This window comes from Pantherophis guttatus, chromosome 2, assembly GCF_059756535.1.
Source record: "Pantherophis guttatus breed Tessera chromosome 2, ASM5975653v1, whole genome shotgun sequence".
NCBI lineage: Eukaryota > Metazoa > Chordata > Lepidosauria > Squamata > Colubridae > Pantherophis > Pantherophis guttatus.
In genome coordinates, this window is record NC_142064.1 from 10391483 (window position 1) to 10414503 (window position 23021).

Below are 23021 nucleotides of genomic sequence, written 5' to 3' on the forward strand. Positions count from 1 at the left end.
AATAGAATAGAATAGAATAGAATAGAATAGAACAGAACAGAACAGAATAGAATGCAGAACAGAACAGATTGGAACGGAACAGAACAGAATAGAATAACAGAGCTGGAAGGGACCTTGGAGGTCTTCTAGTCCAGCCCCTACTTAGGCTCCTACCATTTCAGACAAATGGTTATCCAATCTCTTTTTTAAAACTTCCAGTGTTGGAACATTCACAACTTCTGGAGACAAGTTGTTCCACTGATTAATTGTTCTAACTGTCAGGAAATTTCTCCTTAGTTCTAAGTTGCTTCTCTCCTTGATTAGTTTCTACCCATTGCTTCTTGTCCTCCCTTCAGGTGCTTTGGAGAAGAGCTTGACTCCCTCTTCTTTGTGGCAGCCCCCGAGATATTGGAAGACTGCTATCATGTCTCCCCTTGTCCTTCATTCATTAAACTAGACATACGCAGTTCCTGCAACCGTTCTTCATATGTTTTATCCGCCAGTCCCCTCATCATCTTTGTTGCTCTTCTCTGTACTCTTTCTAGAGTCTCCACATCTTTTTTTACATAAAGTGACAGCTATTCTTGGGGATATCTGTCTTCTGCATGCGGATAAAGCAACTGCTACTGCTAGTAAACTGAAGGCTGTAAGAAGCCAACTGTGCATAATGCGTGCCAAGAAAATCTCATTTGTTCCAGGGAGGGAAGAGAGAGATGCTGTCGCACTTATCTCCACCTCCCTTGATGGAGCTGCTGGCTCCGTTCCATTCATTGACAGCAGCTGATTTCTCAATCTGCTGCAAGTTTATTATGTGGCTCTGCCGAGGCAATATAGTATCTGGAGCTCCTAAAATGCCTGCAGGCAACCCCTTTCTGCCTACCTGACTCATTTGGGTTTCAAAAGTTCTTTTCAAAGAGAGAGGGGGGAGAGGGGGAAAGAGTGAAAAAAGAAAGAAAGAAAGAAAGAAAGAAAGAAAGAAAGAAAGAAAGAAAGAAAGAAAGAAAGAAAGAAAGAAAGAAAAGGGAGAAGAGAAGGAAGGGAGGGAGAGAGAGAGAAGGAAGGAGGGAAGGACGGGAGAGAGAGTGAGAGAAAGAAAGACAGAAGGAAGGAGGGAAAGGAGAGACAGGGAGAGAAAGAAGGAAGGAAAGGGAGGGAGGGAGAGAAGGAGAAAAGGAAGACAAAGGAAAGGAAGGAAGGAAGGAAGGAAGGAAGGAAGGAAGGAAGGAAGATAGAGAAAGAAGGAAGGAAGAAGAAAGGAAGGAGAAAGAAAGAAAGAAAGATAGATAGATGAAAGAAAGGAGGGAGGGAGAAGGAAGGAAGGGAGAGAGACAGAGAGAAAGAAAGACAGAAGGAAGGAAGGAAGGGAGAGATCGGGAGAGAAAGAAGGAAGGAAGGAAGGAAAGGGAGGGAGAGAGGGAGAAAAGGAAGAAACAAAGGAAAGGAAGAAAGGAAGGGAGAGAGAAAGAAAGAAGGAAGGAAGAAGAAGAATAGGAAGGAAGGAAGGAAGGAAAGAAGGAAGAAAGAAAGAAAGAAAGAAAGAAAGAAAGAAAGAAAGAAAGAAAGAAAGAAAGAACAGGAAGGGGGTCTGTTGGAAAGCAAATTGCCAAGTCACTAAGGAAACCATTTTGTGGATGTGCCCAACACATACTGTCACTATTTGAACAGTCACTAAATGAATGATTGAAAGTCGAGGACTACCTGTATTGTGGCTTTATAAAGTCACTATCTTACATTCTTGGTAGGACTGAAATTTGAATTGGTGACTGATTTATTTGAGTTGGTAATCAAAGAAGCATCTCCTTTAAGCAATGCAGAAAAGGTATTTGGATGGAAATACTCATTACAAAAAACTTCTGGGGTGAAATCCAGCAGGTTCTGACAGGTTCTGGAGAACCGGTAGTGGAAATTTTGTGTAGTTCAGAGAACCGGCAAATACCACCTCTGGCTGGCCCCGGAGTGGGAATGGGGATTTTGCAATATCCTTCCCTAGAGTGGGGAGGGAATGGGGATTTTGCAGTATCCTTCCCCTGCCACGTCCACCAAGCCACACCACGCCCACCAAGCCACGCCCACAGAACCAGTAGCAAAAAAAATTTGAATTTCGCCACTGAAAAACTTCTCCTTACCTTTCCATTTGGTAAAAGCCTCCGTATGTCTACTTGATCAAGGTGCCAGCCTGAATTGATACCTGAGCCATCGTGCCCAATGCGGATTTTTTCAAGAATGTCGCCAACGTCTTCTAGCTGGAGGAATTTAGGAAAAATGTGGTTATGGAATTACCTGAAGGGATTTCCTTAAAGTCCAAAATACAATTCAATTTGTTCTTTCAATTCACATTTTATTTTATTTTATTTTTGCCTAATGGGATAAAATGACGATAAGCATCTCGATGGCCCCTCAAAATGCAGCCATCTTGGATGGGTTTTATTTTACTTCTATTTTGTGTGGCATAACAGAATACAGCATGAATGCACAAAATGCACAAAAACAGCACATAAAATGATTAGGGCATAATAACAGAGATTATTAAAGGACTGGAGGTTAAAATATACAAAGAACAGTTATTGGAATTGGGTATGTCTAAGGAGGGACTAATGTCTAATTTCATCTAATGTAGCTGAGACCAGTTTTTAAAGTTCTACCTATGAAATACAATGTAGATCCAGCAATAGAGAATGCTACAGCAAAATAGTCCTGCATAGTTAGAAATATTGGCATTCTTACAACTATTACTGTCTGTTCTTACAAACCAGTTACACTGGTCCATATTTCATGTTTATGGAGATTCTCAGTCATCCAGGACATAGTTTTTCCAAAGGTGCTTTTTTCAAGACAACTGGACTTTCTGATTTTTCTTTGAAGACGTTTTGCTTTTCATCCAAGAAGCTGAATGAAATCCTTCCATTCCCCAGCATCCAGTCAGAGCTGAAGAGGCTTCTTGGATGAGAAGTGAAACGTCTTCAAAGAAAAGCCAGGAAGTCCAGTAGCCTCTTGAAAAAGCATCTTTGGGATTCCACATTTCATATTTGTCTACTAGCGATAGGTAACAAACAAACTTTGGAGAGAGAGAGGGAGAGAGGGAGAGAGAGGGAGGGAGGGAGGGGGAGAGAGAGAGGGAGGGAAAGAGAGAGGGAGGGAGAGAGGGAGGGAGGGAGGGAGAGGGAGGAAGGAAGAGAGAGGGAGGGAGGGAGGGAGGGAGAGAGAGAGGGAGAGGGAGGGGGGATAGAGAGAGGGAGGGAGGGAGAGAGGGGGGAGGGAGAGAGAGAGAGGGAGAGGGAGGGAGAAAGAGAGGGAGGGAGAGAGGGGGGAGGGAGAGAGAGAGGGAGAGGGAGGGAGGGAGAGAGGGAGGGATAGAGGGGGAGAGGGAGAGAAGGAGGGAGAGAGAGAGGGAGGAAGGGAGAGAGAGAGAGAGACATCTAGAACACAATTGCACCAGTGTTAATAAATGTTAAAACACCTTCTGCTAAAATAAACTGGGAACAAAAAACTCAATTATCTACAGTACGTGTCTACATTTTATATGATCAGGGTTATTGTTTTTTCTTAAAAAGAAGAGTTACATAAAACAGCAACTGGCTTCCCAAAAAATTCAGAGATGTCTTCAGATACAAACGGGACATCGGTGATTGGGAGATGGTGTTGCCAACTACCCTGTTGTAACAAATATGAGCATCAAAAGACAAAAAAAACAGCATTTGGTCTGCAATTCTGTTCACATTCTCAGAAAAGATTGGAGGAAGCTGAGGATTACAAAACACCCCGAAATGGTCATGAGATCAGCTTCCAAAGTTTGCTTTCTGGGGAACTAATATTTTGTGCTGTATCCCCAAAGCAAGTTACGCATTCCCATAATGCGGCTTAAGATGCTGAGCTTGTCAATTGAAAAGTCGGCCGTTCAGCGGTTCGAATCCCTAGTGCCGCGTAACGGGGTGAGCTCCCGTTACTTGTCCCAGCTTCTGCCAACCTCTCAATTCGAAAGCACGTCAAAAATGCAAGTAGAAAAATAGGGACCACCTTTGGTGGGAAGGTAACAGCGTTCCGGGCGCCTTTGGCGTTGAATCATGCCAGCCACATGACCATGGAGACGTCTTCAGACAGCACTGGCTCTTCGGTTTAGAAACGGAGGTGAGCACCACCCCCTAGAGTCAGGAACAACTAGCACATATGTGCGAGGGGAACCTTTACCTTTACTTAACATGCTCTCAAAATTCCAAATATGATGCCACCCCCAAAAAGAAGATCCCTGTTTTACACCATGTACAATTTTATAATAATACCTTTCTTAACTTGATTTCTTTCTATGCTCAAGATCACTTCTAAAATGCTTTTCTTTTAAAGGTAACTGGTTTTTCTTTAAGACGTTTCACTTCTGATCCAAGAAGCTTCTTCGGTTCTAACTAACTGGTGGGGAATTAGAAGAAGTTTCTTTTTTTTTTAATTTATTTAAAAAGTTTTACAAATACATTTTCTCCCCAATTTCCCCCCCCCAACCCCCCATACCCTCCCTAGCCCTCCCCTTTCCCCCCCAGGACTTCCACAATATAAAATCCTAATCGAGAAATACATTTTATAAAGCTTAAACCCCTCCACCCCCTATATATTGTTTATACCTTCATAAAACTCAATTAATTTGTCCCTACATAATACATTCATTCAGCTAAAAGCTATCTGATATTTCTTAGTTTGATATTTATTCTGCACATAATCTATCCACTTTTTCCACTCCCATACATAAGTCTCTTGAGTTCGGTCTTTTAAATACGCTGAAATCTTCGCCATCTCTGCAAAACTGGCCATCTTCAAAGTCCATTCTTCAATAGTGGACATAGCTTCGTTTTTCCAATATTGACCTATCAATCTCGCTGCTGTCACCATATACAATATCAGCTTTGTTTCACCCAGTGTAAAACCCTTAACTATACCCAATAAAAACAATTGTGGAGAAAACTGAATTTTTTTCTTCAAAACATTTTGCATGACCCACCAAATTTTTATCCAAAAAGCCTTCACTTTCTTACAACAGAAGAAGTTTCTTGAAGGAGAAGGAAACATCTGAGTTTTCCTTAAGATGTAACTCAGGACGTCCATTTTTTTTTTTTTAATTAGATTTTTATACCGCCCCCCTCCCGAAGGACTCGGGGCGGTGAACAGCCAAAATTAAAAAACATACAATATAAACAATTAAAATGCGTTTAAAACAGAATTAAATCCAAAATGGCTCCCCAATTTAAAACGCCTTACCCATACCCCTATAAATAAGACGAATTTAAAATTTAAAAATTTAAAATTTCCACATTTAAAAAGGGGGAAGATTGCCTTTAAAGTACATTTTAATTCATTTTTATTTGAAAATAAAAGCACTTTGGAGACAAGCATGACCTGTATGAATAGCAACCTCTATAGATATTATGCTCAAGTTTGTCAAACATTGCCAAAAAGGATTATGTCAATGATTAGTAATTTGGGATGTCTAGTCTAGTGAAAAGAAGGACTAGAGGTGACTAGAAGTGACATGATATTTGAGGGGCTGACACAGAGAAGTGGGAGTCAGTGAAAAAAATTAACCAATGGAACAGAAGTTGCCTTCAGACGTTGTGGGTGCTTCATCACCGGAGGTTTTTAAAAATAGATTGGAAAGTTATTTGTCTGAAATGGCATAGGGCAGTGATGGCGATCCTTTTCGGCACTGAGTGCCGAAAAGGGAGCATGTGTGTGCGCAGGCGGCACCAAGTGCTGAAAAGGGAGAAGGTGCGTGCTTGTCAGGAAGAGGGGCTGCCCACGGGGCATGTGCGTGCCAGATAAGCTACTTCTGGTTACTGCCGCGCATGCGTACGTGCTGGAAAACAGAAGACTAGCTCTTCCGGTTTCCAGCACTGCTGCATGTGAAAAGGCCAGCTGATTGTCGTGTCCGCATGTGCGCCAGAAACCCGGAAGAGGAATGGGAGACGCCACACATGCCAGGCGACATGACTCCATGTGCCACTTCAGGCCCGCGTGCCACAGGTTTACTACCACGGGTATAGGGTCTCCTGCTCGAGCAGGGGGTTGGACTAGAAGACCTCCAAGGTCCCTTCTATTCTATTCTATTCTATTCTATTCTATTCTATTCTATTCTATTCTATTCTATTCTATTCTATTCTAACTTTACTTTGAGCCTTGGTGGTGCAACGGACTAAAGTGCTGTTAAGTAGCACTTAGCTGCCAGCTGCCTGCAATTACTGCGAGTTCAAATCTCACCAGGCTCAAGGTTGACTCAGCCTTCCATCCTTCCGAGGTAGGTAAAATGAGGACCCGGATTGTGGGGGCAATTAGCTGACTTTGTATAAAAAAAGAACACCGCTTAGGGAGGCCCAAAAAGTCCTACTAAGCAGGTATATACAAAAGTATGAAGGCTATTGCTTAACGCATTGTAAGCCGCCCTGAGTCTCCGGAGAAGGGCGGTATATAAATCGAACCAATAAATAAACAAACAAATAAATAAATACTCTACCCTACCCTACTCTACTCTACTCTACTCTGTTCTAATTTTCTAAAGCACCTGAAGGCAAGACAAGGAACAATGGATGGAAACTAATCAGGGAAAGATCCTCACCTAGAACTAAGGAGAAATTTCCTTAACAGTAAGAACAATTAATCAGTGGAACAACTTGCTTTCAGAAGTTGTAGATGCTCCAACACTGGAGGCTTTTAAAAAGAGACTGGGCAGCCACTTCTCTGGAATGGTATAGGCCAGGGTTTCCTGCTTGAAAGGGGGTTGAACTAGAAACCTCCAAGGTCCCTTCCACTTCTGTTGTTCTGTTCTGTTCTGTTCTGTTCTGTTCTGTTCTGACTATTTCTTACAATCTAGCTCCTTCTGCTCCTTCTTTAAACTCTGCCATATGGTTCCCAAGTTGCTGGGAGTTGTTCTGTCCCCGTACCCCACACGCACCCCCACAGACGGCCCGGAGTTAATAAGCCACACGACAAAACTCTTTGAAGATAAAGCTGGCAGCAACCCAGTGGCTAGCTGCCAATTCAGACTTTACTCACACAAAACAAAGATTAGACTGCCAGCATTCCGATAAAACAGGCAGAGTGTCAATAATACAAGGATTAATCCAAATGCAGTCCGATAAAGCAGGCAAAGTCCAGTAACGCAGAGATCATGGAGTATTTCCAGTTTTTGCTCGTCACAAACTGAACCGGCCACCACACCCACATTTATACCCTGTGGGGTGTGGTCCGGTGACTCAGCTAATCTCTGGCACCCCTTCCCCTCTGCTGTGCATGCTTCTCCCTGTGCCTCTGCCGAGGGTCCAGCCAGCACTTATCTTCCTCGTCGCTGTCCACCTGTGGCTGCGGGGACGTGCTTGGCTCTGAGCCTATCGTTTGGCCTTCGGTGTCCACCGGAGGCATTGCCAGAGAGGAGGGTCCTGGAGAGGGAGGCCTTGCCAATTCCTCTCCCTCACTCTCAGAGTCTGCATCTGTCGATAGCCCAGGCTCAGGCAACGGAGCCACAACAGGAGTATCCAAAGCAGAGGTGGTATTCAGCCAGTTCGGACCAGTTCCCCCGAACTGGTAGCAGAAATCACAGGTGGGCCTGCTCACTTGCCCACCTGCCCCAGCTCTATGCCATCCTATTTAGGTACATTTTTGAGGCCGTGTCCATGCGTGAAAGGCGCGCAAGCAAGCAAAGCACATCCACGTGCTCACATTTGCAAACCGGTAGGGAAAGTAAGTGAATACCATCCCTGATCCAAAGCACATTTCCCCTTACCTCCATGATGAACTGATTTATAGAATTCCTTTTAAAGAACATCCTTCGTTCCCTCTTGTTTTGGCACAGGGGTTTCTGTTGAGTGCAAATGCCGTCAGCCCCGTACAGAACGATAAAGACGTCAGCGTCGGTACCTGCTCCAAAAACGTCACTGGTGTAGACAGTAATTTCGTAGGGAACAACTGGCCAGATGGAAACAAAACAAAATGGGTGTCAGGTCAAGGCCTCCCTGTAATAATTCAGGAACTAGGTTAAAGGATGTATCTGTATCTGTTCTAATGAGGAATCAAAATTTGTCATTTCTGTCTCTAATGTCAAGATTGGCTGAGTCTTCCTTTCACAGACCTAGGCCTATTTGACCTCAATCATTTTAAGACCAGTTCCTTTCTGTAGTCTCTAGCAGAGGTGAGTTTCAGCAGGTTCTGACCAGTTCTGGAGAACCGGTAGCGGAAATTTTGAGTAGTTCAGGGAACCGGTAGTAAAAATTCTGGCTGGCCCCACCCACATCTATTCTCTGCCTCCCAAGTCCCAGCTGATCAGGAGGAAATGGGGATTTAAATTAAATTAAATTAAATTAAATTAAATTAAATTAAATTAAATTAAATTAAATTAAATTAAATTAAATTAAATTAAATTAAATTAAATTAAATTAAATTAAATTAAATTAAATTAAATTAAATTAAATTAAATTAAATTAAGGGGGAATGCAGGTCGCACGTGTTTTCGTTGGGGGACGGGACGCAGGGGGGCATTGAATTAAGAGTGTGGGCAAACACGTGCACGATTCCCCCGCCCTCCTCCCACTTTTGGCACGCGACGGCTTATTGTGGGGGCAATAAGCTGACTTTGTATAAATATACAAAAGTATGAAGGCTATTGCTTAACGCGTTGTAAGCCGCCCTGAGTCTCCGGAGAAGGGCGGCATATAAATCAAATTAAAAAAAAAAAAAAAGGTTAGCCATCACTGTTTGAGCAGGGGGTTGGACTAGAAGATCTCCAAGGTCCCTTCCAACTGTGTTTTCTATTCTATTTAGATGGCATATATTATTCGAAGGAAGGAGAAACCACATCACACTGGTTATACAACAAAAGGAAGGGTGCAGCTGTAGTTTTCAGTAACAGAACAGAATTTTAATATTTCATCCAAGGTGCAAAAACCCTCACTTTCTTTTGCTTCCTCCTATAACAGTTAAACAATCATTTTCCCAGTACAGTTATTTAATTGGGACATGTTATAACATCCTAAGCCCTTTCCGGCTTGCTAACAACTAAGCTTTCTGAAATGTTAGCAGATCATCAGACTTTTTTTTTTTCTTCCTCTTGCAAACTAAGTAAATAATCTGTAAGGGTAATGATGGGAAAATTAGATTATTGGTAAAGGCAGAAAGAATTTGTTTGAGTGGAGGAATCCTGTGAACCACAGAGCAGCCTTCCTTGTCAAATCAATGATGACAATTTTCATATTTACTCAGAAGGATTGAAGAAAAGCATGAAATGTCAAATGGACCCAAGCATTATGCACATTAAAAAAGGGGCAGTACAATAGAGGTGGCATTCAGCAGGTTCTGACCAGTTCTGGAGAACCGGTAGTGGAAATTTTGAGTAGTTCGGAGAACCGGTAGTAAAAATTCTGACTGGCCCAACCCCCATCTATTCTCTGCCTCCCGAGTCCCAGCTGATCGGGAGGAAATGGGGATTTTGCAGTATCCTTCCCCTGGAGTGGGGTGGGAATGGAGATTTTACAGTATCCTTCCCCTACCACGCCCACCAAGCCACACCCACCAAGCCATGCCACGCCCACCAAGCCACGCCACAGAACCGGTAGTAAAAAAATTTGAATCCTACCACTGCAGTACGAGCGTCTGCCAATATGTTTTCTCCTCTAAAAAAAAATTATCTGAAGCAATTCTCAAGATTAACATCGCAGGCCACCTGAATGTACAGTGAGTCCTCGACTTACAACAGTTCATTTAGTGACCGTTCAAAGTTACAACAGCGCTGAAAAATGGGACTTATATAACCATTTTTCACACTTATGACCGTTTGTAGCATCCCCACGCTCACGCGATCAAAATTCAGAGGCTAGGCAACTGACTCACATTTATGACCGTTGCAGTGTCCCCCAGGGTCACCCGATCCCCTTTTGAGACCTTCTGACAAGCCAAGTCAATGGGGCAGCCAGATTCACTTAACAACCGGGTTACTGACTTAGCAACTGCAGGGATTCACTTAACAAATGTGGCGAGAAAGTTCGTAAACCGGGGCAGTATTCACTTAGCAACAAAAATTTTGAGCTCAATTGTGGTCGTAAGTCGAGGACCACGTATACTTGAAACTAAGTTCCACTGTGCCTATTGTAGTTAACCCCCAAGTAACAAAATATAGCACTTCGGTCTGCTCTGTATCCAGTAATAATATCAGTACAGGTAGTCTTTGATTTACAGCAATTCGTTTAGTGACTATTTGAAGCTACAACACCACTGGACGTATGACCATTTTTCACACTTATAACCAGTGAAAATCCCTGTGGCCACAGGGATCAAAATTCAGATGCTTGGCAACTGTCTCGTATTTATGACAGTCGCAGTGTCCCGGGTCACGAGAGCCCCTTTTGAGACCTTCGGATAAGCAAAGGCAATGGGGAAGCCAGATTCACTAAACGACCGTATGGCTAACTTAACAACTTGCAATGATTCGCTTAGCAACTGTGACAAGAAACGTCACAAAAAGGGGCAAAACTCAACGACTTTCTTGCTTATCAGCTGAAATTTGGGCTCAATTGTGGTTGCAAGTCACAAATTTTTGTTGATAAGTGAGACATTTGTTAAGTGAATTTTGCCCCATTTTACGACCGTGCTTGCCACAAGTGAGTCACTGCAGCTCTTAACTGAATCATTTGGTCATTAAGCGAATCTGGCTTCCCCCGTTGACTTTGCTTGTCCGAAGGTCGCAAAAGGGGATCAGATGACCTTGAGACACTGCAACCGTCATAAAATACGAGTCAGCTGCCAAACGTCTGAATTTTGATCACAGGCCACGGGGCTGCTGCAGGGGTCGTAAGTGTGAAAAACGCCATCAATCACTTTTTTCAGTGCCGTCGTAACTTTGAACGGTCACTAAATGAACTGTTGTAAGTCAAGGACTACCTGTACTTCTTTTCTTTCAGACCGAAGGCAGGTTGGTCTTGCTACCATGCTACTCACATGGGGTGTACATCGTCGTTTGCAGTTCTGCAGGAAACAAGACCCTTTCGATGGCTCCGTCATCTTCAGATTTATCCAGCCAACGACCACAAGGAAACTTCAGGCAAAGTCCAAGGCAAGAAGCATCTACCTCAACCCAATCTAAAAACCACCCTTCAGAATGACCTGCAAAGGTTAAGAGACGATGGATAATGATAATTTATTTCAACTAGCTGGGCTGGCTTGAGTTAAATTTTAATTTGATTTTAAATTGGGTTGTTTTAATTTACGGCCAAAATATTTAATTATTTTAATACTGTTTTTTAAATTTTGTATGCTCTGTTTTTTATTTTGGCTGTTCACCGCCCGGAGTCCTATTTGGAGAAGGGCGGTATAGAAATGGAAACAAATAAATAAATAAATAAAATAATGGATAATGATCAAATAGATTAATAAAAAGAAAATACAGAAAATACAAATAGGGAAAATAGTAAAAGGTAAAGGTAAAGGTTCTCCTCGCACATATGTGCTAGTCATTCCCGACTCTAGGGGGCGGTGCTCATCTCCGTTTCAAAGCCGAAAAGCCAGCAGTGTCCGAAGACGTCTCCGTGGTCATGTGGCCGGCAAGACTCAACGCCGAAGGTGCACGGAACGCTGTGACCTTCCCATCAAAGGTGGTCCCTATTTTTCTACTTGCATTTTTTACGTGCTTTTGAACTGCAGAAGCTGGGACAAGTAATGGGAGCTCACTCCGTTACGCGGCACTAGGGATTCGAATCGCTGAACTGCCGACCTTTCGATCGACAAGCTCAGTGTCTTAGCCACTGAGCCACCACATCCCTTGATAATAGATAACAGAATCTATTATATAGATAATAGAGACAGATAATAGAATCTATTATAGTTAAAAAAATAAGCTAAGTTTATAAGTGGAAGTTTAAGATTAGGTAATCTAATTGTATTATTAATATTAATAGTGTGTTAAAGTATATTGTGAACTTAAATAATATTTTATTAAGTTTTAGCTGGCTGGAATTCTGGAAGTTGAAGTCCACAAGTCTTAAAGTTGCCAAGTTTGGAGGCCCCTGCTCTGGAACCAAGGTAAACCTGTATGCTCTATAACTTCCAGGTTTAACCTCTAAACTTGGGGGAAGGAACGTTTTTAAATCCAGGTAAATCTTTAGTTTCCCAAAGGAGAGGAATAGAGGCAGAGGTGGGTTTCAGCAGGTTCTGACCAGTTCTGGAGAACCGGTAGCGGAAATTTTGAGTAGTTCAGAGAACCGGTAGTAAAAATTCTGACTGGCCCCGCCCCCATCTATTCTCTGCCTTCCAAGTCCCAGCTGATCGGGAGGAAATGGGGATTTTGCAGTATCCTTCCCCTGGAGTGGGTTGGGAATGGAGATTTTACAGTATCCTTCCCCTACCACGCCCACCAAGCCATGCCACGCCCACCAAGCCACACCCACAGAACCGGTAGTAAAAAATTTTGAAGCCCACCACTGAATAGAGGTATAGATATTATGGAATCAACTCATCCTACAAGCCTTCAAGGAATTTCATGCCATCCTACCTGTATTATCATGGCCAATCTTTATCTTCTTCAGATCTCCGAGGTCCACACATTCTACCGTGAAGACATCAACTTTATCTCGCTCAAATTTGTTCCGGTTAGTCTTGGAAGCTTTCAAGTAGATTGTCCCTGTTTGGGTTTTAATCACACACTCCCATTGTTACAAATGAAAATAACTTGGATGGTTGCCAGCAGTGACTGCTTTTAAAAGTTAAAAAAAAAAAAAGCCTCTGATGATCGTGCGGCTCAGCTGGGATAGTCAGAGCCTTTTAAAAGCATTTTTTCTACAATCTCTTTGGCCGAAGAGGTTGTAGAAAAAATGCCTTTCAAAGGCTCTGACGATCCCAGCTGAGTTGCCTGATCGTCAGAGGCTTTTTTTTTTCTTTTAAAAACAAAAGCCTCTGACGATCAGGCAACTCAGCTGGGATCGTCAGAGCCTTTTAAAAGCATTTTTTACAACCTCTTCAGCCGTACAAGGTTGTAGAAAAAAATGCTTTTAAAAGTTAAAAAAAAAAGTTGGCCACGCCCACCCAGTCACATTTCCCCCCACCACCAAGCCACGCCCACAGAACCGGTAGTAACAAATTTTACGTTTCAGCACTGGTCCTCAGTGTCACTTGAGTGGTGCAAATGGGTGTGGACTATGGAGCCTTCTTGGAACTGTTGAAAGGACTATGTTGTAGATTGGAGATAGATGTCGTCATACCCCTCCCCCTCTATTGAGGGAGGGCAGTTCAATTTGGACACAGATGGCCTCTTTGACTCCTCTTTCAAAGCAGTGGTCTTCTCTATCCAAAATGTGGTCTTTGCTGTCTTCAAACTGAGTGGCCTGTGTCTTTTAAATGCAGATAAACCATCCAGTCAGAACTGAAGAAGCTTCTTGGATGAGAAGCGAAATGTCTCCAAAGAAAAACCAAGAAGTCCACTTGTTTCTTGAAAAAAGCACCTTTGAGACAACCTGTTGTGGCCCGTACGCGGCCTGTGCAGCTAGTAGCTGATTCAGACAGCGAGGAGGCTGGTGTGGTGCTGCGCCAGCAGCCTGTGCAGCTGGCACTCGAGTCGGACAATGAGGAAGCTGGAGAAGATGTGGTGCCAGAGGCAGGGATTCAGCCAGGACCTTCAGAACCTCCAGAAGCTCCCTTAAGTGAAGAGGACGAAGAGGAGGAGCCTCTTCTCGATGCACGGGTGCGCAGAGCTGCCAAAAGGCAGGAGTGGCTCCTCAGGAGGAGGTCTCCTCGAGAGTAAGGCTAGGAGCTAATTGGCCACTCTCTTAGCCTATTTAAGGAGGAACACCGACTGAAGCAATTTGCAGGGAACAACTTTGTTCACATACCTTTGTGTCTTGTCTTGCTTATCTTATCAGCTTCCTGCAAATTGCTTCTGGGCATTCTGCCAACCATAGTAAGTTTTCAGTTATTATTCTTTGAATTCTTGGTGGCTGTTAATGCAATTAATTAACAGCCGTTGTTGTAAAAGACTGGTTTATTCAGTAAATTAAGGTTTGAACGGACTTTGTGTGTGCTGCGTTCTTTGGGGTCCGTAGTTGGGGCAGAACAGAACCGTGACCTGGATGGATGACTGAGAATCTCCACAGACATTTAGCCCTTTCCCTTGTTAAGCAGTACCTGTCGTTAGGACATTTTAATTACAAGGAAGTAATAGGACTCGATAGGTGGACAAAAATGCCAAATGCAGTCTCAACGTCTGGCTGGCTGTGCGATGAACCAAAATAACACATTAAATTTATATGCTGTCCAACACCCAGCAATTTTCAGGTAGGATAAATTATTTTCCCTACTTTAAAGGTTGCACCTGTTTAGGACACAATATGGATCAGCTGCACATTGCATATTTCCCCATCATTTTCAATTTTTAGACAGTCGTAAAATCCATCCAGAGATTGGTTTTAGGTTTCCCAGAGTTTGTACATTCGCTGTAAAAATCAAGAGTGAAATAGCAGGAGGGAACGCCTTCTGGTTATTACCGAGGCTGAACATAAATTACTCTGCTCTTAATAATCAGCTGGAAAGGAACCTCAGAAGGCCCCAGGGACAACTCTCACACTCACCCATCCACCCCCAAAAAAGTCTGGTCATGTCTCCCAAAATATTTATTTTAGATGTAAAAGTAAAAAAAAAAAATTGATTCAGCTGTACAGGTAGTCCTTGACTTATGACCAAAATTAGGAGCCCAAAATTTCTGTTGCTAAGCGAGACAGTTGTTAAGTGAATTTTGCCCCATTTTACAACCTTTCTTGCCCCCGTTGTTAAGTGAATCACTGCAGTTGTTAAGTTAGTAACACAATTGTAAAGTAAATCTGGCTTCCCCGTTGATGATGAGGGGACTGGAGATTAAAACATATGAAGAACAGTTGCAGGAACTGGGCATGGCTAGTCTAGTGAAGACAAGGACCAGGGGAGACATGATAGCAGTGTTTCAATATCTCAGGGAATGTTCCAACACTGGAAGTTTTTAAGAAGATGTTGGATAACCCTTTGTCTGAAGTGATGTAGGTTTTCCTGCCTGGGCAGGGGGTTGGACTAGAAGACCTCCAAGGTCCCTTCCAACTCTGTTATTCTATTCTATTCTATTCTATTCTATTCTATTCTATTCTATTCTATTCTATTCTATTCTATTCTATTCTATTCTTATTCCAGACATACCCCGTTCATACTAACTAAGCTTGTTTGAATACAGCCTCTAATTTTTTTTTAAGTCAACTGATTAAGCATGTTTGACGATATAGTCAACACATATATAGTACTGATATATATGACTGATATATGACAATATAGTACTGCATCCAGTTTTGGTCACCACACTATTAAAAAGACGTTGAGACTCTAGAAAAAGTGCAGAGGAGAGTAACCAGGATGATTAGGGGACTGGAGACTAAAACATATGAAGAACGGTTGCAGGAACTGGGCATGGCTAGTCTAGTGAAGAGAAGGACCAGGGGAGACATGATTGCCGTCTTCCAATACTTGAGGGGCTGCCACGAAGAGGAGGGGGTCAAGCTATTTTCCGAAGCACCCAAAGGCCAGAGAAGGAACAATGGATGGAAACTGACCAAGGAGAGATTCAACCTGGAAATGAGGAGGAACTTTCTGACAGTGAGAACAATCAACCCATGGAACAGAAGTCGCCTTCGGAAGTTGTGGGAGCTTCATCACTTGTGACTCTCAAGAAAAGATTGCACAGGCATTTGTCAGAAATGGTGTAGGGTCTCCTGCTTGAGCGGGGGTTGGACTAGATGACCTATAACCGTGATGGTGAACCTATGGCACGTGTACCACAGGTGGCACGCAGAGCCATATCGGTGGGCATGTGAGCTCAGCTCCACCAGCTGATTTTCAGGCCTTCTGGATCCGCCAGAAGTAGGGAAACAGGCTGTTTCCTGCCTCCGGAGGGCCTGAGGGGTGGGTGGGGAAGGGCCATTTTTTGCTCTCCCCAGGCTCCAGAGCCTTTCTAGGAGCCTGGGGAGGGTTAAAACAGCCTCCCTTCCCCCTGAAGCCCTCTGGAGCAAAAAACGGGCCTACTGGGCCCACCGTGCCATTGCATGCCAAAAGCGGGAGGAGCGTGCGGGGGTCGCATGCACATGCACAGGGGATGGGGCACATAGAATTATGGGTGTGAGCACATGCACACACGACCCCCCCCCCCCGCTCTTCCCCTGCTTTTGACACACGATGGCAAAAAGGTTAGCCATCACTGACTTATAAGGTCCCTTCCAACTCTGTTAATCTGTTAATTGCGTGTCACAAAAGGGGATCACGGGACATTGCAACCGTCATAAATATGATTCAGTTGCCCATCGGCTGAATTTTGATTGCGTGACCACGGGGATGCTGCCACGGTTGTGTGAAAAATGTCACTTTTTTCACTGCTGTTGTAACTTTGAACCGTCACTAAACCAACGGTTGTAAGTCGAGGACCAACTGCGTTGATGAGCAAACAAACACGTGAAGATAAAAAGACTTGCAGAAGGAGCCAATCAAAGTACTGAGCCCATTTTCCTGCATCCTAGGCTACTCATTAAATCAGTGGCCAATATCCACCTGAATGATTTGCAAAGGTGAGCTTGGCTCCTACCAGGGGTGAAATGCTCCCGGTTCGGACCAGATCACCCGATCCGGTAGCGATGGAGGCGGGTGATTCAGAGAACCGGTAGCAAAAATCTCTGCCCCCCCTCATGCCCAGCTGAGCTGCGTGATCATCAGAGGCTTTTTTTCTTTTAAATGCCTCTGACGATCCAAGCTGAGTTGCCCGTTCGGCAGAGGCTTTTTAAAAAAGCCTCTGCCCATCAGGCAACTCAGCTTGGATCGTCAGAGGCATTTAAAAGAAAAAAAGCCTCTGACGATCAGGCAACTCAGCTTGGATCGTCAGAGGCATTTAAAAGAAAAAAAGCCTCTGACGATCAGGCAACTCAGCTTGGATCGTCAGAGGCATTTAAAAGAAAAAAAGCCTCTGCCCATCAGGCAACTCAGCTTGGATCGTCAGAGGCATTTAAAAGAAAAAAAGCCTCTGACGATCAGGCAACTCAGCTTGGATCGTCAGAGGCATTTAAAAGAAAAAAAGCCTCTGCCCATCAGGCAACTCAGCTTGGATCGTCAGAGGCATTTAAAAGAAAAAAAGCCTCTGACGATCAGGCAACTCAGCTTGGATCGTCAGAGGCATTTAAAAGAAAAAAAAACCTCTGCCCATCAGGCAACTCAGCTTGGATCGTCAGAGGCATTTAAAAGAAAAAAAGCCTCTGCCCATCAGGCAACTCAGCTTGGATCGTCAGAGGCATTTAAAAGAAAAAAAAACCTCTGCCCATCAGGCAACTCAGCTTGGATCGTCAGAGGCATTTAAAAGAAAAAAAGCCTCTGACGATCAGGCAACTCAGCTGGGATCGTCAGAGCCTTTTGAAAGCATTTTTTTACAACCTCTTCGCCGAAGAGGTTGTAGAAAAAATGGTTTTAAAAGTTAAAAAAAAATTGGCCACTCCCACCCAATCACATTACCACCCCCACCCCCACCAAGCCACCCCCACAGAACCAGTAGTAACAAATTTTAGATTTTCACCACTGGCTCCTACCTGTGTCATCTTTGGATCCGTAAAGGATGATAAAGACATTGGAGTCCGTCCCGGCATTTTTCTTGTCTCCTGTTTTCACTCTTACTGTGAATGTCGTTGAATTAGCTGTCAAAAGAAGAATCTCTGTTTGGGAGGGGCCATTTCTGAGAGAGTCCAAATTTAATTTCTCTTTTTGTTCCACCTTTACAACTTTGTTTTTAATGAAACAAGAAAGGTTTCATAAAAGTGAGCCAAAAGCCAGAACTAGTAGCCTCTTCATTAGCGTGATCTAACTGTCATCGTAGAATGCAACAAGGGAGAGGTTCAAATTTTAACAACCCCCTTTTAGAGGGAGGGGGGGAAAGGTGACCCAAACTATTAAAATGGGAAAAGAGTGAAAAGAAAAACCTGAGAACAGAACAAAACATTTTTTATTGGCCAAATGTGATTGGACACACAAGGAATAGAATAGAATAGAATAGAATAGAATAGAATAGAATAGAATAGAATAGAATAGAATAGAATAGAATAGAATAGAATAGAATCAGGGGTGGGTTCTAAAAATTTTTACTACTGGTTTTGTGGGCGTGGCTTATTTTGTGGGCATGGCTTGATGGTCATGTGACAGTTCTTTAGGATTTAGCAGAGGTACTGGTCTACCATGCTTTTAACTGCTTGCAGAGCTGTACTGATCTACCCATTTATTTTTGCAGGCACTGATCTACTCATGTATTTTTGCAGGCACTGATCTACCCATTTATTTTTGCAGGCACTGATCTACTCATGTATTTTTGCAGGCGCTGGTCTACCCATTTATTTTTGCAGGCACTGGTCTACTCATTTGTTTTCTTTTACCACTGATCAGCTGTAGGGCGGCCCTTTGAAGCCCCGTGGCAAGAGTTTAAACAGTTTTTTTTCCCTCTAGCCATCAGCTGGGACTCAGGAGGCAGCAATAGATTGGGGGTGGGGCCAAATAAAAGGTAAGAATAACGCGGGGGGGTGGGGGCGCGGGGGGCGGGGGGGCAGAACCGGTTCGGTGGTGTCATATCGTCAACGCTACCGGCTCGGGAAAACCGGGCCAAACCGGGAGGAACCCACCACTGAATGGAAGGGAAGGGAAGGGAAGGGACGGGAAGGGAAGAGAGAAGAGAAGAGAAGAGAAGAGAAGAGAAGAGAAGAGAAGAGAAGAGAAGAGAAGAGAAGAGAAGAGAAGAGAAGAGAAGAGAAGAGAAGAAATGGAAGGGACCTTGGAGGTCTTCTAGTCCAACCCTCTGCTTAGGCAGGAAGCTCTATACCAGCGGTCTGCAACCTTAAAGACTCAAAGAGCCATTTGGACCCATTTCCCACAGAAAAGAAAACACCGGGAGCCACAAAACCCTTCCCGTGCCCGACTTTTTCTTGAGTGGCCACAAAACTAGCATATGTAGTTGAATTAAATGTTCTGTTTTCTTCTGAAACTTTTCTTTTCTTGGAGTTATCCATGGTTGGCCTACTGGGGGTTGAAAAGCTCAATAAATCGCGTGCCGATTGAGTAACAGGGAGCTGCAGCAGAGGGGTGAAAGAGCCACATGCGGCTCCAGAGCCGCAGGTTGCTGACCCCTGCTCTATACCATTTCAGCTAACTCTCTTTAAAACTGCTCCCTTGTTACTTAAGTTACCTATTAGTCCATACCTTGAAGACTTATAGTTTCCCCCACTGTGGGTCCTTGGTGCTCTCTAAGCTGGGTGGTTTTCTTGCAGATGTTTAATTACCCAAACTAGGTTTGGTAATCAGGTAGCACTGATGATGCTACCTAGGTGGGTCATGAAACGTCTGCAAGAAAACCACCAAGCCCAGAGAGCACCAAGGACATGAGGATTCAACCTTGAGCTACAAATATTGCCTTCGATCAGTTCCCCAACCCGAAAAAAATACAGCAGATTCTTCATTTGGTCATAGCTTCAGTCTGCAAACCATTCCTATAATCAGCCTCAAGTCCAATGGACTTTGCTCTAAAACAGCCACACTCCCAAACCACAAATGATGGTTTACTTAAGTTTGTGCTACTCCGTAGGCTCAGTTTCTTCTACGGCATACAGATCAGGGGTGGGTTCTAAATTTTTTTACTACCGGTTCTGTGGGCGTGGCTTATTTTGTGGGTGTGGCTTGGAGGTCATGTGACTAGGTGGGCGTGGCTAGCTGGTCAGAGTCATTTCTGGAAGGTCCTCGCACTTACGACCAGTCCTTGCACTTATGACCCGACTCATTTGTTTGCTTTTAACACTGATCAGCTGTAGGGCGGCCCTTTGAAGCCCTGCGGCAAGAGTTTAAACAGTTGTTTCCCCTCTAGTCATCAGCTGGGACTCAGGAGGCAGCAATAGATTGGGGGTGGGACCAAATAAAAGGTAAGAATAACGTGGGGGAGGTGGGGGGGAGGGTGGGGGGGAGAACCGGTTTAGTGACGTCATATCGTCACCGCTATCGGCTCGGCCGAACCGGACCGAACCGGGGGGAACCCACCACTGATACAGATGGACAATAGCAAACCTTTCTGTTCCAGGCCGAGGGTGGCAACAGAGCCTGCGTTCTCTGAACCCTTCATCACAAAGGCTTCAGCCACTGGGACCAGCTCCCTGGCAATCTGACCGTCATCTTCTTCCACTGCCAACCATCTCTGGCAGGGGAAATAATAACTGCAAAGATAATATGGTTTAGCATCTGTCCGATCTGCCGACGCCCAATTGTTGACTCTGGAAAAACCCTTCAATGGGAGAAGCAGGCCCATTTCAGCACAAGCATAACCTTTCAGCAGAATAAGTCTCCTTACCTGCAGATTGCGCGGGTCAGAAGGAGGGCTGAGAAGATACCTGCAGACCCTTCACATCCTGGACACAAACTGTTTCAACTCCTTTCCTCAGGACAGTGCTACGGGACACTCCATTCCACTTCATTCCATATTTTCTATTCCACCATCCTTCTCTTCTCTTCTCTTCTCTTCTCTTCTCTTCTCTTCTCTTCTCTTCTCTTCTCTTCTCTTCTCTTCTCTTCTCTTCTCTTCTCTTCCATTCCATTCCATTCCATTCCATTCCATTCCATTCCATTCCATTCCATATTTTCTATTCTATTCTATTCTATTCTATTCTATTCTATTCTATTCTATTCTATTCTATTCCATTCTATTCCATTCCATTCCATTCCGTTCCATATTTTCTATTCTGTCCACTCCATTCCATATTTTCTATTCTATTCTATTCTATTCTATTCTATTCTATTCTATTCTATTCTATTCTATTCCATTCCATTCCATTCCATTCCATTCCATTCCATATTTTCTATTCTGCTCCGCTCCATTCCATATTTTCTATTCTATTCTGTTCTGTTCTGTTCTGTTCTGTTCTGTTCTATTCCATTCTATTCCATTCCATATTTTATATTCTGCTCCACTCCATTCCATATTTTCTATTCTATTCTATTCTATTCTATTCTATTCTATTCTATTCTATTCTATTCTATTCCATTCCATTCCATTCCATTCCATTCCATTCCATTCCATTCCATTCCATATTTTCTAGTCTAGTCTAGTCTAGTCCAGTCCATGTTTTGTTTTGTTTTGTTTTGTTTTGTTTTGTTTTGTTTTGTTTTGTTTTGTTTTGTCTTCTTTTCTTTTCTTTTCTTTTCTTTTCTTTTCTTTTCTATTCTATTCTATTCTATTCTATTCTATTCTATTCTATTCTATTCTATTCTATTCTGGTGGCATCTTCTCGGTAGAATGTACTTGGTAGAATACCAAAGTAGGCAAAAATACACAATTTCTAAGAGCAAAAGCATCTAGAAAGGTCACAGGAGCAACATAAAAAATGTTTTACATTTGATTCTCACCCTTTCCTGAACAAATGTCAGCAATTTTGAGTTTTGGAACCATTTGGAAGGGGGGGGGGGACACATTTGACCCATGAATGACATACTAAAGCTCCACTTCAAAAACAGATAAGGAGACAAGGATAAAAAAAATGAGGACTACCTAGACCATCCATTTCTCCTATGGATTGTGATCCTAATTCCAACAAATTGAATGTTGAAAGACTAATTTGGAGTAGCTGCCTGGCTAATTACCCTTGACTCACATGCTATCCTCTTTGGTGTCAATGATGTCAATTCTTTCCAGGAACCAGGCTGAATTGCTTCCAGAATCATCATGGCGAATTCTCAGTTTCTTCAGTTCTCCCAAGTCAATGGCTTTGACGGTGAATACATCCACCTGCAACAGCATAAGGCAGAGAGGATCACAACCTTGTAATTTGTGTTCGAAAATTAAAACTGAGGGAGATGGGTGGTTTAGAAAGAGGAGAGGGAGGGAGGAGGGAGGGAGGGAAGGAAAGAGAAATTAAATTATGGATGGATTGATGGATGGATGGATACAGAGAGAGGATAGATAGAGAAGGTTAGATAGAAGTTAGACAGACAGACAGATAGATGACAGATAATATATAGATGATAGATAGATAGATGAGAGTGAGAGAGAGAGAAAATGGAAGAGAGACAGAGAGAGAGACATGATACAGAGAGAGAGAAGAAAGACGGATAGATGATAGCGATAGATAGACAGACAGACAGACAGAGACAGACAGACAGAAAGACAGATGATAGATATTGAGAGAGATGGAAAACAGACAAATAGATTGATTAGATACAGAAAGAGAAAGAGAAAGAGAAAGAGAAAGAGAAAGAGAAAGAGAAAAGATAGATAGATAGATAGATAGATAGATAGATAGATAGATAGATAGATAGATAGATAGATGATAATGAAATTATGGATGGATACAGAGAGAGGATAGAGAAAGGTAGATAGAAGATAGATAGATATATAGATAGATGACAGATAATATATAGATAGATGATCAATATATATAGAGAGAGATGATGGAAGAGAGACAGAGAGAGATGATATGTAGAGAGAAGAAAGACAGATGGATAGATGACAGAGATAGATAGATAGATAGATAGATAGATAGATAGATAGATAGAGACAGACAGACAGACAGACAGACAGACAGACAGACAGACAGACACAGACGGATGATAGATATTGAGAGAGATGGAAGACAGACAGATGGATAGATAGATGAGAGAGAGAGAGAGAGACAGACAGAAATGAAATTATGGACAGATGGATGGATGGAGAGAGATGATAGATAGAGACAGACAGACAGACAGACAGATGACAGATATTGAGAGAGATGGAAGACAGACAGATGGATAGATAGATGAGAGAGAGAGAGAGAGACACACACAGACAGACAGAAATGAAATTATGGACAGATGGATGGATGGAGAGAGATGATAGATAGATAGATAGATAGATAGATAGATAGATAGATAGATAGATAGATAGATAGATAGATAGATAGATAATGAAATTATGGATGGACAGATAGACGGAGGGACAGACAGATCTCCTCTTTAAATATTTGCCCACTACATTCCTATGTAGGACC

General features: G+C 43.1%; 1 protein-coding gene across 1 annotated transcript in view; it reads right to left on the reverse strand.

Annotated features, from left to right (window-relative positions):
• LOXHD1 (lipoxygenase homology PLAT domains 1) overlaps nt 1-23021 on the reverse strand; it is a 257303-nt gene that overhangs the window by 96493 nt on the left and 137789 nt on the right. Inside the window, exons 22-28 of the mRNA XM_087885022.1 lie at nt 21651-21784; nt 20074-20219; nt 17568-17672; nt 12488-12616; nt 10939-11103; nt 7736-7917; nt 2106-2222 (exon numbers count right to left, since the gene is read on the reverse strand). Coding sequence (XP_087741148.1) covers nt 2106-2222; nt 7736-7917; nt 10939-11103; nt 12488-12616; nt 17568-17672; nt 20074-20219; nt 21651-21784 — 978 coding nt within the window. The remainder of the gene's footprint in view (nt 1-2105; nt 2223-7735; nt 7918-10938; nt 11104-12487; nt 12617-17567; nt 17673-20073; nt 20220-21650; nt 21785-23021) is intronic.